The sequence below is a fragment of the Anoplolepis gracilipes genome, chromosome 14 (genome assembly GCF_047496725.1).
Source record: "Anoplolepis gracilipes chromosome 14, ASM4749672v1, whole genome shotgun sequence".
Lineage (NCBI taxonomy): Eukaryota > Metazoa > Arthropoda > Insecta > Hymenoptera > Formicidae > Anoplolepis > Anoplolepis gracilipes.
The window spans coordinates 532,987-551,904 of record NC_132983.1 but is presented as its reverse complement, the minus strand read 5'-3'; the positions used below and the strand labels follow the sequence as shown (position 1 = coordinate 551,904).

The 18,918-nt window shown below is 30.6% G+C and overlaps 2 protein-coding genes across 28 annotated transcripts in view; one reads left to right on the top strand and one right to left on the bottom strand.

The window, feature by feature from the left end:
* Positions 1-18,918, bottom strand: part of LOC140673222 (uncharacterized) — a 199,054-nt gene that overhangs the window by 42,184 nt on the left and 137,952 nt on the right. The window lies entirely within an intron of this gene.
* On the top strand, positions 1,935-6,078 carry LOC140673230 (uncharacterized). Its single transcript, XM_072906031.1, has 4 exons — positions 1,935-2,111; positions 3,218-3,323; positions 5,037-5,245; positions 5,426-6,078. The coding sequence occupies exons 1-4, from the start codon at positions 1,935-1,937 to the stop codon at positions 6,059-6,061; spliced, it is 1,128 nt and encodes a 375-aa protein (XP_072762132.1). The 3' UTR covers positions 6,062-6,078.

The following is an 18,918-nucleotide window of genomic DNA, read 5'->3' as shown; positions in this document are numbered from 1 at the left end:
GAAAATTAACTTTCCCATATCGATCATGCAATATAAAATGCGCGGTGGATATATAATTGTGTGTATAACAATTTAAGAAAACAAAACTGTTTCTCACGTATTATATTAAAATCAGTATCATAGTCGGTTTTTTATACGAAACTACAATTACAATGTTGTTTTCTTAGCGATGTATTAAATATCTTAAAAACGCATGCATACTCTCACAAATAAATGCATATACTTTTTCTATTCTTAAATTAAAATATTTCAGAAAACACGGAGACTTTGAACAAATATAATAATAATATCTACAAAGTTTAACCACATTTTTTTTTTTTTTCATTATCTGCTTCATTAATTTGTTGTTGTGCTGAAAATTTTTTTTTATATTCCATATCAATATATCTGAAATAAAATTATTGTTCGCCAATTTCTAGTATATATCCATCTCATAATTCATACGTGGCCTATTTCGAGGATTTCGTCATCTCTTGGTACAGTGGTAAAAATTACAGATTGTGCGCAGTGGACTTAAAATGGGCCGCCTTAACCACGACTACTACGAAAGGTCCTCCCTCTTACCGATTCCGCTCCGTACTCGCGTGCTCGTGCTCAACCGATTCGCATCGATTTCGCTTTAGTCGTTGTTTACGTTGTCGGGAGTTCGGCTGGACGTCTCACTCGCCGGGCGAATCGATTAAAAAGAAAGAAAAGAGGAAAAAAGATAGACTTGTCGATTCCAGAGAGAATAAATCAGGGCGCTCTAATTAACAAGAAGAGATCGTAAGAATATCGATCGTAAAAGTAAAATCCAAAGAAGAAAGAAGGAAATTTTTCTCTCCGATTGTAAGAGAAATTATTTGATTCTCATTAGTGATTTACGTGTATTTTTCTTCGCAGCAAATAACAATACAAATCAACGATAAGCGAAAAGAAAAAAATATAATTGCTTTTCCAGGATGCATCGAGCATACGTCGAATGAAGAGAGAAGAGAGATAAACGTTCCTTTTCTTCTTTTCGCCTTTTGTATGTCTGCATGTCTGCGGGATATGAAGAGAAGTTCGTAAGCCGTTGAAGAGGGCCGTCTTTCTACTCTTGGCGTCCTTTTAATTATAGACATCATCAAACCAGGACCAACAGAGTTCTGTCAAGGCTTTTGATTGCGCGAATGCAAAAGGAAGGTCGGAGAGAAGACTATCGTTGCATTTTGTGCTTTCAGTCATGAAAGCTATCGCACATCGAGCGAAGAGAGTCGGCAGCGAAGTACCTTTAAGTTTTACAACAAATATGTCAAGTGTCGAGAAAGCATAGATCACGAAAAGTTTATATAATTTCTCGTTCACGCTGGTGAGCAAAATTTTTTTTTTTTTTTTTTTCTCGATTATAGGTATAGCAAATACACTCTCTAAGAATTTAACGAGTGGATGATATAAGGAGAAAATTCGTTATCCCGATCACGGAAACTGACAATTAGCGAAAGATAAATTGCGCAAGAAATTAAGTAAAAAAATTTGCAACTGATAAAAAATCCATACAGCGAGTGCAGGATAGATGTGACAGACCGAGAGGAAACGCTAGACAATTCTTTGCAATTTTATAGAAAGGGTGGACGTGAGGAAAAAGGAGCCTGCATCACCGCGTGTTAAAAAAAAAAAAAAAAAAAAAAAAAAAAAAAAAAAAAAAAGAAAAAAAAAAAGGATATTAGCAGGAAAAGTTGGTAAGAAAAGTTGAGCAGATGTAATAGCGGAAGACAATCCTCTTTTCGTGAGTACGATCAGATAGACGTAAAATAAGATTAAAATAAGGGGCTGCAGCCAAGTGCGAGAGATAAAGAGAAATCTCGTGAAAAGAAGACAAAGCAATACTGTGTAAAAACTAAACGGCCAACTTTCGCTGCAAAGTAATTAAAGAAATAACAGTTAAACGCAACGAGAGCGATGATAAGATAAGAATGAAGAAATTCGCGACGAACTTCGGAATTAGTGTTCTCCCTTTTTCGTTCTCCGTCCTTTTAGGCTTGCTTATTGCGACAGTGTCGGGTATCTCGACTGCACTTGTCGACGCCGAAAAGAATGTCGTCGGTACCCCGATGCACGGTGTCGAACTGACCCAAAAGGGCTACATTCAGGTGAGAAGTAGTTTGAGAGAAATTTACACGCTCAATTTTGTCGTTTCCTGCATTAAAAGCCTGAGACACGAGCTTATTTTTAACGCGATGAATTATCCAACGATTAAAATTGTTTAGTAAAGAAAAAAGAAAAATAAAGTAGGATACGAAAATTTCAGACACATTTGGCATGTAAATGCAAAAAACGAATATAAGATAATAATTGTTTACAATTTTACACGTAGAAATATATATATCAGATTTCACATTCCTATCTATTATAAATAAAAAATGATTAAAATTGTATTGTTAAACTCTTGCAATTAATAACGTAAAGATTTTTTAATTTTCTACTGTAAAGTAACCCTGCAGAAAAGTTGAAATAGTCGATTAACTAAGTACATGAATTGGCTGTAAATTACGCAATGAAACATTTCGTAATTATGTATTCAAATGTATACTTAAAGGAAAAAACTAAAAAAAAATAGGGGGCAAATAATGCTAAAGCGATACGTTGTCGGATATAACGGATATACATTTTTTGACGAAGCAAGAAAAATCACGAGATTTCTATCGATTACGTGAGCTAAAGAACTATTCCATAACACGTGGAAAAGAAATTGCTTTTACACTGATTACTTAATTTTCATAGTCCATTCTAAAACACGTTAATCGTGATCATAAGTTCACTTCTACATGTATAAGGTGTTTCAAGTCTTTTGTATTTCCCGTTATCTCTGCTAGTGTTTATCTATGCTTAGTCTCTTCGATTGATTTTTAAAGTGAACAATTTTCTATAATACAAATTCTCTCACTTTCGACCCTTTGTAATTAATTTTCTCGACTTTTAATTTTATTAAAATAGTTTTATTAAAATTCACAAAATGTCTAATAAAATTTCATCAAAAACACGGTAAGAATTTAAGATTAAATATAATTTCTATATTCTAGAAGAATTTTCTATCGGTTAAAGAATAAAAAAAAAGTATAGATATAAAAGTATGAAGTAAAAAGGTATGGATGTAAAGAAAAATGATCGTCTGAAACACCTTGTATATAGTGGCGCTCTAATTAGATAATAGAGCATGGAGTACACGATGTGCTAGCTAATTATCCCTACTTTTTAGTTTCTCAGATGGGCATTACCCGTGCCGGAAATTCACGAGTTCACATTTTGCCTTTGGATAAAATCAACGGATCTCAAATATCCACACTCGATCTTTTCATATTCGAGTAAGTATTATTATCAATGCAACCTTAATCTGACATTTTCGTTGCGAACAAAATTTTAAATTGCAATACGTAAACGAATTTCGTCATTTTTTTTCTTTTCCAATTTCTATGCGCATTGCATCTAGAGAACAGAAAATAATTATTGTTCAAAACGATGCACAGACAGTTAATTTCTGCAAAATGTAAAAAAAATAGAAACTCATTGTTTGATAATTTAATAATTAGATAAGCACTCTTTAAACGTGTCGAAAGAAATTAAAAGATATAAAAATTGTTTCTCAATTTTAAACCTACAAATAAATCAAAGATAACAATGCGTATTATATCGTATTGTTATGTAAATTACATCGAGACAAATGTAATATCTACGAACGAGTGATAATAGGCACCCATGTGACATTTTAGCATTACTTCCTACTTGTATCTTGGAATTGTTTGAACCGCTTTGAGACAAGTATAACGAGGATTGTTTTCTTACATGGGGCTGTTATTATCTACGGTATTCAACGAATAGTTACACAAGAGTCATTTTCCCGCGGAAAGCCGTAACGGGAAAAGTATCCTTGCCCACGGAAAATCGTCTCTTTGCTCGCACGTAGTACGCGTAAGTGCGTTGTGTGTGCTACTTTGTTGCAATTTAATAGTATGTTAATGGACACTTCACTTTGCGGCATTATCCCTTTTATGTATGAGAATTAAATGTGCTAAACTGTCTCTCCCTGATGAAAATGCTAATTGCTGAAATTACAAAATCTCGCGAGATTTAACTATTCCCTGATAGTTGATGTAAACAGAATTTGAATATTTATGATGAAACAGTCGAGAGATTTATGATAAAAGGGGGCTAAGTTGACATTTTTAATGGAAAATGTCACTTTGTTAACTGTTCCACGAAAATTTCAATCTCCTTGTATAATATAATGTACTCTCGTACTATAAAGAGATACGAGCAATCTCTGACCATTTTATCATAAAAACTTAAATAATATAAAAGTTGTTTTTCAATTTTAAAAATAATAAATGTAAAAAAAATTAGTTTTGTCAAAGAACTGAGCGGAATTATTATCGAAAGCTATTAAAAAATGTGGAAGAAATTTATTCATGGATAATGTGTTATTTATGAAAATAATAAGCATAAATAAAAATAAAAAAATCATCTAACTTCTCAAAATCTCTTAAATAATGTAAGATTATTAACGAGAAAGATTTAGAATGCCTGCCAAATACATAAATAATATAAAATAATAGAAAAGTTGTTTTTTAATTTTAAAAATAATAAATGTAAAAAAATTAGTTAATTTATTCATGAATAATGTGTTATTTATGAAAATAATAAACATAAATAAAAATAAAAAAATTATCTAACTTCTCAAAATCTCTTAAATAATGTAAGATTATTAACGAGAAAGATTTAGAATGCCTGCCAAATACATAAATAATATAAAATAATATAAACGTTGTTTTTCAATTTTAAAAATAATAAATGTAAAAAAATTAGTTAATTTATTCATGAATAATGTGTTATTTATGAAAATAATAAACATAAATAAAAATAAAAAAATTATCTAACTTCTCAAAATCTCTTAAATAATGTAAGATTATTAACGAGAAAGATTTAGAATGCCTGCCAAGTACATAAATTCTGGCTTTATGTCTCGTTGCATTTTGATCGAGAAAGCAATATGCAAATATAATCCTCTTTCGCTATCAAAGGGAACGAGCGGGAACGTTTGATTCGATCTTGGATATCGTCGCGCGGAAGAAGCATTCATCTGGAAATCGACGGCGTGGAGATATTTCGAAGGTCGGTTCGTATAGAAGAGCATCGCTGGTATCACGTATGTCAAAGCTGGGAGAACCGGGTCGGTCGTTACGCCCTGTGGCTTGACGGACAGTTGGAGGTGCAAGGTCATCTCGAGGAGGTAGAAATCGTACTCATTCTCAAAATATTTCTATGTGATCTAAATTCAAATCACGAAATATAGAACCCTTATTTTAATATCTTTAGCAAGAAGTGAAACAAAATTTTTTTTTTTTTTTTTTTTTTTTTTTTTTTTGCGTAATATGTCACGTAAGATCGTTAATAGAAGATTATCTTGCAGATGATCGAATACGTGATCCCAAATGGCGGCGATATCGTCCTAGGTCAAGAATATACGGACTTTGATAAAGGGCTAGAAGAGGGCATCGAGGGCGCGGTCTTGGGTTTTAATCTTCTGCTGGCCTCGGCGTTCGATTCTCTCGACGATGGCCATCAAAGGCCCTTCCGATCAATCAATGGAACTAGGAATCAGGCTATAGTTCCCCCCGCGGCAACCCCGATAAAAATGGCGAGGCGCGATTCGGATCTCAGAGCGACGCGTGCACTCGATGAACTGGTTTCGACGCGATTTGCGCTCAATCCTAATTGGTCCCGCAAAAGCTTTGAGAATTCCTCAACCGTCTCGCCGTTGCATCAATTAAATATCGCCAACGACACACGGAAAGAGGAAACGATTCGTAGACAAGCGATCACTTTCGTCGACGATTTAATCGGAGAAATCAATCTACCCGGAAAACCATCGGACGATCCCCTGGGTTTACAGTTGGTGAAATTGTCATATGTCCGCTGCCAACTAGGCAGAGGTAGCCCACCCATAGGTGGTTCGTTAATGTTGATTTCTTGGAGCAGAACACCAGTAAGAATGTTTGGTGGTGCCATTGTAAAAAACGTCGGCAATGAGTGTGGTAAATTTTAAGGGAGCATTTTCTTCGAGCATACTCGCTACTATTGTATCAAAGCGTGTAATTAAAAGATTTTTATATAAGAAAAAGAATGCTTTGTCATAAAAAAAAAGTTTGTTAGAAAATTAAAAATTAGGATAACTTTTTCATTTCTTTGAGTAAAGTAAAATGTCTCTGTGCGCATTTAAAAAAAAATATTGATGTAACGTATCACAAAATACATGTATCTAATATTAAAAGCGATAATTTATAAACAATAATAATTATACTGAATGTGTTCAAGTAGAATGTATTATTTTTATTATTTTCAACATTCTTGAAAGTTTTTTGTAATAATATTCCGTTTTATCATAAGCTAATAGCGATATATCATTAAGAGTATTAATTTTGAAGAGAACGTATTTATAATAAGCGTATTTGCTTCACGCGATCTTCAATTTAAGTCTACGTCTTTTTTCTTTATATTTGTGCTAATTTCCTTTAAGTTTTCTAGTTTTCTTTTTAAAATATTTTTTAGAACATTTTTATACAGATATATTTTTACATTATTTATAAGTAGTTCAAAATTGTTCATATGTGTTTTCGTGCCATATGTAGCAAGTTTGTTGTAATCATTAATAAACGATAAAAGCGTAGGCAAATTTAATAATTTCTATCTTATTAAGGCATTTACGAGTAATCACGTAACTTTGATTACGTGATTTCAGAGTTTCAAGTCGCGTAGTTATAGTTTAACTACAAACTCCACCCGCAATCAATGATCTCGCTTCACGTATCGACCCACGTTGTGCGTTAATTAATTCTATGGAATTCCCTCCAATGTAATTACAGTCGCGAGAGAGAAATATAAATGTCGCGTCTGAAAAACCGTTACCATTTTCCATAAAGCTTTCTGGTAAAGTTTCCAAACTTCAGAGACGTAAATATTTGACATAAAGCAAGTTTAAACAAATCACAAGTAGCCATAATAAATCTAAATTCCAGTAATTTCATTTATAAAATAGAGGAAATGTCAGTCAGACAAAACGTAGATTTCAATCATATTAATAAGAAAAATGAAGATTACATGTACAATTTTCATCTGAGTTTAAATTTGTGGCGATAAAATATTTAGATTGACATTGTAAATTAAAGTCAAAAGTTTAAAATAAAATGTATAATTATAAGAAATTCTATCATGAGGTTAATTTAGGTTTCATTTTTTAAATATAATTTTTTAGCGTATTCTATATACGAAACTTTAAATTCGTTGTAGCTATACGCTATTGTGCACGTTTAGCAGCATCTCTCTTGTAAGCGGAATTTCGACGCTAACGTCCTGCGAATACGGATATTCCGTTGATACATTGATAATGCAGCTGTACGAACGTTCTGAGGATCCGGTCGGAGACGTTTCTCGCCGGATGTTGAAATTCCGTTTTCATTTCTCGCAATCCGGATCGCCGCCGGCGAATAAAACGCACTATCGAATCCCCATGTAACTCGTACTTTCGGATTGTAAACATAGTTTCTACCTCTATAACGATCATGATTTTCTGTAATTTTCCTGTGCAAAGTGTGTCCTTTAATATAAAATATTAAAAGCCATATAACGTTTATATATATTTCGTTAAAGGTAGTTTGAACTTTATTCAACTAATAGAAATTTAGATATAATTTAGAATATAAATATGTTGTAGAATTTAGACGCACTTTTTAGAAACATTACATATTACATATCGCTACCTCTTCTTTTCTACTTATAAACGTGTATATATAATCACATATCTATTAAATTATACATTTAACAAGAAATAGGTTTCTGCTGTAAGATAACATCCACATATGTAGGTACCTAATTAGACTAATTATACTTATCTTCATTATATCATGCCGTTGGCATTGCAAAGCGTACAATGCCAAATACAGTTCAGTAGCAGAATTACATAATTGAATTACATCAAGCATGCGTTTTCTCTCTGGCTGTGCTTTATTTGGCGAAATTCGAGCGTCGGTTCACAGAGTGCTCGCAAAGTCACTTCTCTGACCATTTGAAGAGTGTATTACGTTTTACGACATGTGCGATGGAATCAGATGGGGAGGAAAAAGGATACTTTGTTCCCTTGATGCTTTCGCTACGTGGGGCAATGCGGTCTGCGTATTTCTCTTTTATTTCGACGATATCTGTGACATTAGGTGCTCTTGTGAAGCTTGTGTAAAATTTGCAAATATTAATGTTACGATAGTGTCGTAATCAAGGCGGTGTACATACTTGCAAGATACGAGGAAAGTACCCCTTCATTCGCGCGAATGTTTCCTCTCTCTCTCTCTCTCTCAAAAAAAAAAAAAAAAAAAAAAAAATTCTAAAGTGCAGATTTCTAAAAACTACAATAAAATAAGAACACTAATAATTATATTGCATATTTTGTAAATTAAATAATAAATACGCACATGTAATATTTTATTTTATTTATTTACGTAAAACTGTTCGTGTGTCCGTTAATATTTTAATTTAGACCAGCATTTACCCAGTTTCATAATTCGTACAATTTATTCCGTATCATATATATATATATATATATATATATATATATATATATATACGAGTACATATTCCGTATTACATGGAGTCATTATATGCATGATGTATCTGCCCACGCGAATAAAAGTAGAAGTAACACACGTTTATAGCACGTTTGCGCGTTCAATTCCCTCGAATATTCTTCCATTGCAAAATTTTATTGATTCTCTAATTAAATTGGTGATTAATATGATCGAAAATGATTATGTCCCCGCTATTAATAGAGACATTAAATTAATATTTTAACAGATTACAATGGTAATCACGTACATATGGTAATTAGTAACTAAAATCGAGTTAATAAATTATGTTATTATAAATATAAAATAATTGTAGATATAATTATTGATTATAAAAATGTGTTTTACTTTTATTACATATTATACATATATGCATGAGATATTAAAATATAAAGATATCGTGATAAAATTGTAAAGAGTATAATTCTTACGAAACTAATGTAGATAGAAATTCAGCAAGTATTTATGATCAGCAAATATTTATTAATATAATATTATCATTATTAAGCAAACCAACCAATCAAAAGCTTATATGAATAATATGGCGCATTAACCGCAAACGTGCTTTAGTAGTTTATTAAACAAGAGATTTTGGCTGTTGTTCAAACCAAGTTAATGAATGCTGCTATTAATTCAGAGGCACATGTTTATGCTTGTCAAGAATTTTAAAATTTCTAATATGATATGATAATAATAAATGAAATAGAAATGTAATAGAAATATTATATATCATATTCCATTTTGCAAAACAATTTATATAGTTTTAATAATTTTATAAAAACTGTTCTAGTATTAGGAAATTTTTTTTATTATAATCGTCATTATTCTAAACTCTTGTCTTTTTATGGAAGAAACAAATTTAAATAAATTTAAATTTTCAGATCGGTTAAAATCTCGAATTTATTATTAAATAAACACAATTAAAAAATCGCGTGAAGATTACATATTTATTATCTTATATTTGCGTGATTATTACGTATATATCTTATTCTGTCGAGTTTACAGTTTAAGTTTTCACTAGGCATTGCAATTTTATTGCAATATATTCTGTAGCAATTATATATTGCGTGATAACTTCAAGGCTATGAGAGAAATTTAATTTCGCTATTTAAAGGAAAAAAAAAAAAAAAAAAACGAATGAGAGTTTCTCAAGCGATACATATATATCATGTGAAATATGTAATTCTTTCTATTACAACATTTACTCGATATCGCGATCGTCGTGTCCATCTAAAATAACTATAGTAATGAGTGACAGGCGTGGTACTTATATAACATGTGTAATTAAAAACCGCGTGTGATATATCCGCTCATCCACATTTATTAAACCGATAGACAAGTCTAACGACTTTCACATCTAGGATTGATACGAGACTTTGATATGGATGGTATTAAAATGATGTTTTATACAAACTATTTAAAATATCATTGTGTCATTTTTTTCTTAAAACGATATTAACACATTGTAATTAAAAAAAAAATTACTTAAGTGTCGCTAAATATAAAATTGTGATTGTTTTTATAATTTTTTAAATTCTTATTTTTATTTATTAAACATGAGCAATTAAATTTTATACGCGGAAAAAATTGACATATCAATGTACATACAATTTGCACGAAAATATGTATTATAAAATTTAACGATTTTATGTAAAAGAATTAAGATATATATGCTACGGTTCACATACAACTTTCATATTTTGCACAATGCATATTTCAACAATCGTATCACTATTATGTTAATACAATCATATTATATATTTATTATATTCGTTTGATCGTGTATTTTACCGGACTTTTTAAAACTAACAAATTACGTTTTCGCTTTCTCCAAATTGCTTGTATCACATTCACGATCATCGTAACAGTTTCTCTCTGTCCATTTTAATAAATAGCACTACATTTTTTAACGTTAGCAAAATTTAGGTCGTCCACTATTATCATAATAAATTTTTATTGTTTAATGTATGTAATGTAAATTTTTTTTATATACTTTTATTTATATTCCTAGGAAATTTTGTGATACGGGTAAAAAATATCCAGAGGCAATAATTCAAGTATTTCGCTGTATCCGTATTCACCATTTTCTTGCCATTTTCTCACCTTCTGATAATATTAAAATATTTATAAGAAGAGGTTTACACCTCTGGCAAAAAATCAGAGACATACGATATATTACAGACCGAATAAATATAAGCAAATATACCGAAATTTTTTTATAAACGAAAAAATAACAAAAAATAATGACAATGATTGATACAATCATGCGGATAATTGCAACGCATGAACGTGAATCGTTTCACGCTATTCTTAACTGCATTGTGTAACATGGGAACGGTTTGAATTTGATGTTGTTTATTTCACTTGGAATTAAAATACAATCGTTGTCAATTTATCTTGCGGAATGCACGTATCGTTGACTATTATTTTTCGTGCTAAATTTTTGCGCGAATGATATTTTACAGAGAAATCGATCATGTTTTTGCCGATCGCGATCAGCCGACATACCGATTACGACAACATAATATCAGGCTGTGTATAATAATTGTGTGAATTTAGTTTTATATCACATGTACAATAAGAATGATTAAACAAAAATGTTGACAATGTAAGAACATGAGATAAAATATATAATTTATGTACACATGTACAAAATATCTATTTAAAAAAATAAACAAAAAAAAAAGTTAATAGTTCTCTTAATTATACATTATATTCATCAATTTAATTTTATAATTAATTCTTCAACTTTTTCAGATTTAATAATTCTCTTTTGCATTTTTCATATGTTTAGCAATTACAGAAATATCTTGTTTTAAAGATATCTGTTTATCTAAAAATTATTCTTTATTCTAAAGTTACTACTTTGCATATTCTATTAAATTCATATATTAATTTATACGCGCTGCTACATTATTGTATTATTTAATACAGTGTAGCATTTACAATATTGCAAGAGAATATTATAGTAGCAAAAACTATGGAAATGGACACATTTCACACTATGTTAAAAAAGCGTTAAAATAAAACGAAACTTATATAAAAAAAAAAAAAAAAAAAAAACTCAAAAATAATGTTACAGTTTATTCAAGAAGGTTGATAATTAATTAAATGCACGCCATCCGCGTGAATTTACAGAAGCCCTATTGTATAATGAAAATATGCGCGTGCGATATCATTTAAAACGTAGCCTTCATGTAACATAACAAAAAAGTTTTATTGCCGTTCGTTAATTGTTAGGCCGCCAAATATCTAGATATTTAATTAAGGTTGTTCCATTCGACGAAGCGAGAGATTCCTACCTGGCTTCATGCGGTAATTGTAAATTTCTGCGACTTTTCAATGAATAGCCATTTACTATTAATAAAATTTTTAACAATGTCGTACATTTCTAATTTGTTAAAAAATATTCTATTGTGAAGCCTATAAATTTGCCATAAAAGGAACTCGATTAATTCGTGACGACTTGTAATTTGCACTTATCCAAGCGCGCTAAAGAGGGGATAACAAGCGAAGGATAATTATAACTAACGTAGTAAACGTCACTTTATCCGAGCAAAGTTAATTACAAGTTGAAAGTAATTATACGGCCAAATAAGTAATATTTATTAGTAACATTTATGGTTGCAAAACCATCTACCATACTAATTTTACCACGATTCTTGGAACATTTCTTCCTACATGTGTATTTTTATATCTATTAAAATTGTTTATTATTGTAATAAAAGTTGACAAAAATTGTATAAATAATACATATAATAATGCATGTAAAAACAAATTATTATATAATTATCATTTATACTAATTTATATTAATAAAAATATATATAATCTACGTTATATGTACATGATATCTCAAAATTTTTTCAAAATTCCATAAAACCCGCTAATGACCTTCAAACAAGTACCATCATCGTTCTCTAACACACGGGTGCGTTTCTGTCTATAGTCTAGTCTGTACAATAATTACACACGCGGATCGACTTTCGTTTTCTAGGGTAGGGTCATCCTTTCGCCGGTGCGTCGGCTTCTTCCGGTATTTTATAAAAAAGAGAAACGGTAAGTTTTGGTAGGCAGACGTTGCAGGTGAGAGTGGAGAGAGAGAGAGAGAGAGAGAAAGAGAGAGAAAAAAAAGAAAAGGAAAAAGAGAGGGAGGAGGCAATCAAAGATCTGCATTTTTTCCAGAACCCAACATTTCTCGTGACTTTCCGTGAGTTTCCCTTCACATCCGAGTATAGATAAACAGATACGAGTTACGCTTGTATGTACGGTCGTTTGAATAGACTTTCTTCGCGAGGACATTCGATCGACTTCCGGTAGACACACACACACACACACATACATACATTTAAAATTGTTGTTTCAAATAACGGAACTATCGAGTTATGCAGTGCAATAAATCTTCTCTATTCATATTATTAATAGCAAATCTCTCTCAAAAGTCATTTTTGATGAAATAAAAGAAAATAAAAGTAATTATAGCGGTACAATTAATTTGTTGGGCAATCAAAGAAAGTGTATACTCGTTTAATAAAACTCGCATTTAATGTAATAAAAATAAATAATATCAGGAAAATTTTGTCGATTGTCATATACTGTATTTATATCCTTTCAATAGACGAAACAACGAATATGAACCAATACAATTATTCACTTTATAATTGGACACACAATTTTTAATTGAGAAATTAATGAAAAACTATATGGCATTCAAAATGTGCTAAAAAATATTTAAAAACTTTGAAGAATTTTCTTTAGAAAAATATGATTTACACTTGACTTCACAATTCTATATTCTATACAATATAAACATCATAAAACTGATATAACTTTCAAAAGCATTAGACAAGAAGATATGCTTTAATATCTTTAGCAATTTTTAATATCTTCTCAACGATAAAAGGCGAATGCTTTCCAAAAGCGATTTTCATCTTTGCTGCACGACTCTTCCTTTGCTTTCCTTCATTTTTATTCAGTCGAAACCATACACGTTCTCGGATGGATAAGAAAAGCATGCTTTAATTAATAAAACAAAGAGAACGTTAAAATAAATACATAAAAAATTTTTTTTTAACATTAATTTGTTCAACCTCTTGATTTATTAGAATAAAAATGTAGAAAATTTAAATTGATGGCAAAAAAATTAAAGGTTATAAAACTATTTTTATACACGAACGAATTATTCACATTTAATGTTATTTTTATCCAATGTCCACTTTGAATAGAGAGGAGGTAACTACGTTAATTGAAACAATAATTCTGTTTAATATCTAAGATTATAATTTATTAGCGAGTAGAACATACATCGTTAGAGTATTAGTTCTACTATTATAATCGACCACGCGATGCTCGCTAAGAGAAATCGTCAATTTATAATGAAAAAAAAAAAAAAAATACATACATAATTAAAAGCTCGATCAAAAAAGCACGAAGGCTACGTATCAATGAGTCTTTTGGCCTCGTTGAACGACTTTCGACAAGTGTATTACACGTGTTCACAACGCATGAATATCAAGTACAAGGATATTTCCTTTCCTCAATCTCGCTTTGCTATAATTACAGCTTTCTAGAATTTTATATTTTTCCTTCTTACAAGATTATACTTTTTTTTTTTTTTTTTTTTTTTTTTTTACATTCTGAATGCCGAATGCTGCAAAGTAATATTGTTAGCGTTAATATACAATTACAACACTCTTATGTTTACAAAAAAAAAAATGCAAAAGAATTTCATAAATATCTGAATGCGATTCAATGCAATCAACATAAATATCATCGCAAAATATTTGTCATCTCGCGTAAGATAAGCAAGGGCAAAAACTAGTTTAGATTATCTGTGTCAGGTACTCGTTGCAATTAAAAACAACGAATCGTAAATGAGACAAGACTTTTCATGGCTTGTCGAGTAATCATTGCTACGTCATAAATTGTGCAATTGAGCTTGAGATTTGCTTAATATTTGATTAATATCCTGCTAATTAATAAAACGATCATCATAACTAGATTACTAATGAACAATCTTTCTTGTTTCTTTCTAGTTTCTTGCGCATAGTATGCACACAAGTTAAATTATTTGTAAAATGCTTCGCTGATTGTTTTTTAATGTTATGACGTTTGAAATTTGTATTCAGAATCCTTTTTCATCTCGTAAAAAAATCATACATTATTCTGAATTTCTACTAAATTCCCATCAATATTTTTATTCAAAAAATTGATTTTGAGATGGTTTAATAAAAAGAATTATGACAATGTTAAGGTATATATTTATATTATAATTTTTAATTAAATAAAACGTTTAATTGTCAAAAAGTTTAATGTTGCTGAAAAAAGTCGTTTCTAAAAATTCGTAACTGCAAAATTGAAGTGTATATTTCGTCACTGTTTTAACATTAAAACATCTGTAATTGATTAATGTAACGCGAAAGAACAAAAGAGAGTATACTTGAATAATTGCATGATTGTTCACACCGATGCCATTATATACATCCGGTGGAAAATAACACGCAACGCAAAGTTAATGTTATATATTATGTCGCAATAGTTTGTGAAATAGATGCGAGTGCATTAAAACAGTAATGGCAATTACAACGAATTGATTATCAAACGATTTTCATGCAAGTTTTATCACAGCGCTTGATGTAGAAAGTGTGTCAAGAAAAGGCATGCGTATTTAAAATGCAAGTGTAGCGCATATATTTATCCACCTACTATGTATACACCGTTTATATGTATGTATTACAATGTAACAATTATGCATAATAAATTATGTATAATAAATTATAATATTATATAGTATACATAATAATTTTAAACATATATACTAATATATACAATTATAATATTAGTATACACATGTATAATTATAATATAGCACATATATTTTGTATGAGAATTATAATAAAATTAGTAACTAATAAAGATATTGCATATATAAAATACAATTGAGAATTGAGGATGCAAACATAACGAGATAGAATTAAATGAATGAGAAACGTTGAGCAAAAGTAGAAAATAGTTTGATTGAACTCAATTAATCATAATTCAAATTGAGATCGATTTAATGAGCAATGATACTTTAATTCAGTGACGTAGCAAGGTCGAAACAGAGTCACGACCGTAACTTGATCTTTCGTGGGAAACACCGTCGGTCAAAGCGTTTACTCCAATTCCAGTTTTCTCCTCATTAGCATGTCGAGTGACGCAAATAAACGTAATAACATCGGTGAGTCATAATTCTTCAAACGCTACCCGCTTAAACACACGAACCCCCTAACACTCGGTAGACAAACTCTCTGGAAGCCTAACCGATAAAATCGGATTTTCTGCCACCAGTCACCAGTCACCAGTCTGTGTGTTGGGAAAGATCCTGTATACACGGTTTACGTAACGCGATCAACGATCCCGAGAGAAAGAGGAAGAGAAGAAGAGAAAAGATTTTTCGGCGGGATTGCATTGTGCATTCTCTCAATCCAGATTATAAAACCTGATGATGCCGATACGAGTGTGACACTAATTACACCACACGTAGTCAAGCAGGATATCATTACACGAGATCTATCCGTGGCACGTCAATTATAAATGAGCCGACATCCAAAATTCGCAATGATCAAATGAATTTTCATGTATGAAAAAAATATACAACGAGAAAGAGAGGGAGAATTTTAGAGGCACAAAATTTTTTTTTTTTTTTTTTTTTTTTTTGGTATACTTATTAAATTGTGTAAAAAACCGTCAAGATCGTTGATTTAAAGTCTTAAACTAATTATAATCAAAGTTGTTTATTTCTTCCTTTTATTATCATTATGATTATCGAGAATCTATCCAATGAAAATAATATATTTAAAATTAAATTTGTAATTAAACTTATTTATTTTGAAAAGAAATATTTGCTTTTCAACTCGAAATTTTTGGATGTAATTAAAATGATTCAACTTTACTTTACTTAATTTGAAAATAAAAATTCGTTAATGTATAGACAGGAATAGAGACATGGCTTTTGACATAAATTTGTGCACGCATCGGAACATATGTGTTCATTTTCCATATATGCCATGATTTGTCCCTGTGTACATACATAAATATAATATATATTAATCAATAATTACTAGTTGATTAACTCCATTATCGCACGCAAAATAATCCATAATACATATGATAGTGACACAAGTGATTATCGTGGGTAAAGTAACAGTAAAAGTGAATTGAAAAGTAAAATAAAAAATTTGTATTTGTACAACGACACTTATTACTGTAAACGATTATCATTTATCGTTATCACGTTACCAAGATATCAATCTTCTTGTCATCATTATCATCAATTATTACATGAAAGAAAGCACGCATAAAATGAGAGAAAGGATGACTCATATGTAGTTTCTCCAATTTTGATAATTAATATCGTGGACTCGAATAGTCTTATTATGATCTAGAATCTAGAAAGTAAAATTTTCGGTCGTCCAACCTCGACCGGATTCGATTCTTAGCCGTGAGGCATCCCTCAGCCACCTCAAGAGAGCCGGATATTCGGGTCTGGATCGAGGTGTTTCGCAATTCGTTATAGAGGTTTCTCTTATATGTATACTTCGTACAGTACACGCACCACGCCTGTGCTCACTTTCTATAGCGAAAGAGACTATCGAGAGGGAAAAAAAAAAAGATTGCGGTCGTCGCGCGGTGACGACACGTTCACCACCTTCGTCGAGACTGTCTACCTTCATTGGATAGATTGGATTTCCGATACTCAATCGCGTTCGCCATCATTTTAGCGGGTGCTCTTTTAGCCGTGGAGATTCAAAGACAAATTTAATAACTCCACGTTTTGTCGAGTTTAATATTACAAAGCTATTTTATTTGTGTCGAATAACATGTTATTCGTCAATTGCGTAATATCCCATTATATAATATCTGTTATACAAATTTTATTACATTTGAAAGTCTTAGAGAGTTCAGATTGGAAATTAAGTTGTCATCCATATTCGCGAAGAAGAAGTTGACTTCGTTAAGAAATTTATTGCTCAATCTATTGATTATCCGATGTTACGCTCGTCAACCAAGTACGTATGCAAATTATTGGCCGATGTGTACATTCGCTGTCATTTCCGATTATGCGAAATTATTCAGGTAGTCGCCTGCGCGTTGAAGCGTCTTTTAGTTTCGCGAATAAACGACGCTATAAAGGCTTCCGGCAATCAATCGCGAATATGGAAATAACTCGATAAACCTCGATAGCAGAAGGATTGGTGACACATAATACGCATATTGATCGATGTCATTTCAACGGATTCAATAAACTGTACACTGCCAGTGCAAGCACTGCTATCTGCGTTATTATCTCTTCGACTGAAATTTACATGACATGCGAGTTTGTTGTAACAAAACTCGATCTCATCCCGATTAGATTTGACAATTACACGCCACGTAACATATATACGTAACATGTATGTAAAATATCGGAGAAAGTAAAAGCAAAGAGAAATGTGTTTGTGTCTCTTATAAATGTATCTAAATTTTAACCAATTATTTAAAAATAGTACAGTAATATATATGTGTTAACATAATTGTTTCGTCACAATATACAAAAAAAATTATTATTATACAATTTGATGAATTTTTTAAAACAAAAAGCATCAACATATATTTATTTATCTTGAAAAAGCACGTGTGTCTGCAACACATTAAAAAATTTTATAAGCTTTCCTTGGAAAAATAAATTCTTAGATTTATAGAATATTTCTTTTTTTCGAATATATAAATAATTATAATTTCTTATATATAAAATTGCAGAAACTTTTATATTGCGGCGAAATTTACGTGTGCATTTATATTTTAAATAATCATTTAATTTCGGAGTTTTAATTGTACGTTAAAAGTGTATATTAGATAATCGAAATAAATTCAATTCTATAAATCTGTACAATAAAATTAAATAATTACAAGGAAATAGCGACAATATTAGCTATAAATATAACAAATGTCAAGCTGTGTTATGTTATATCAAATTATACTTGCATACTTATTGCATCAACGTGCACTTAGCCTGAAGGCCAAGTGAGCCAATATTTATTTCAATCAGCTTCTACATTCTTACGTATGTATGGTAGAAAGAGAGATATAAGATATTTTAAATTACAGATAATAAAGATAACTAATTGTAAAGTTAAACAGCATAAAATCGCACATCATTTAGCAAATGTAAAGCGTGAATAAATATCGCAGATTTAAGATATCATAATCTTGATAGATTAAAGATAATAGTAGTAAGTTCTTTTAATTAATAATTATTGTATTTATGTATT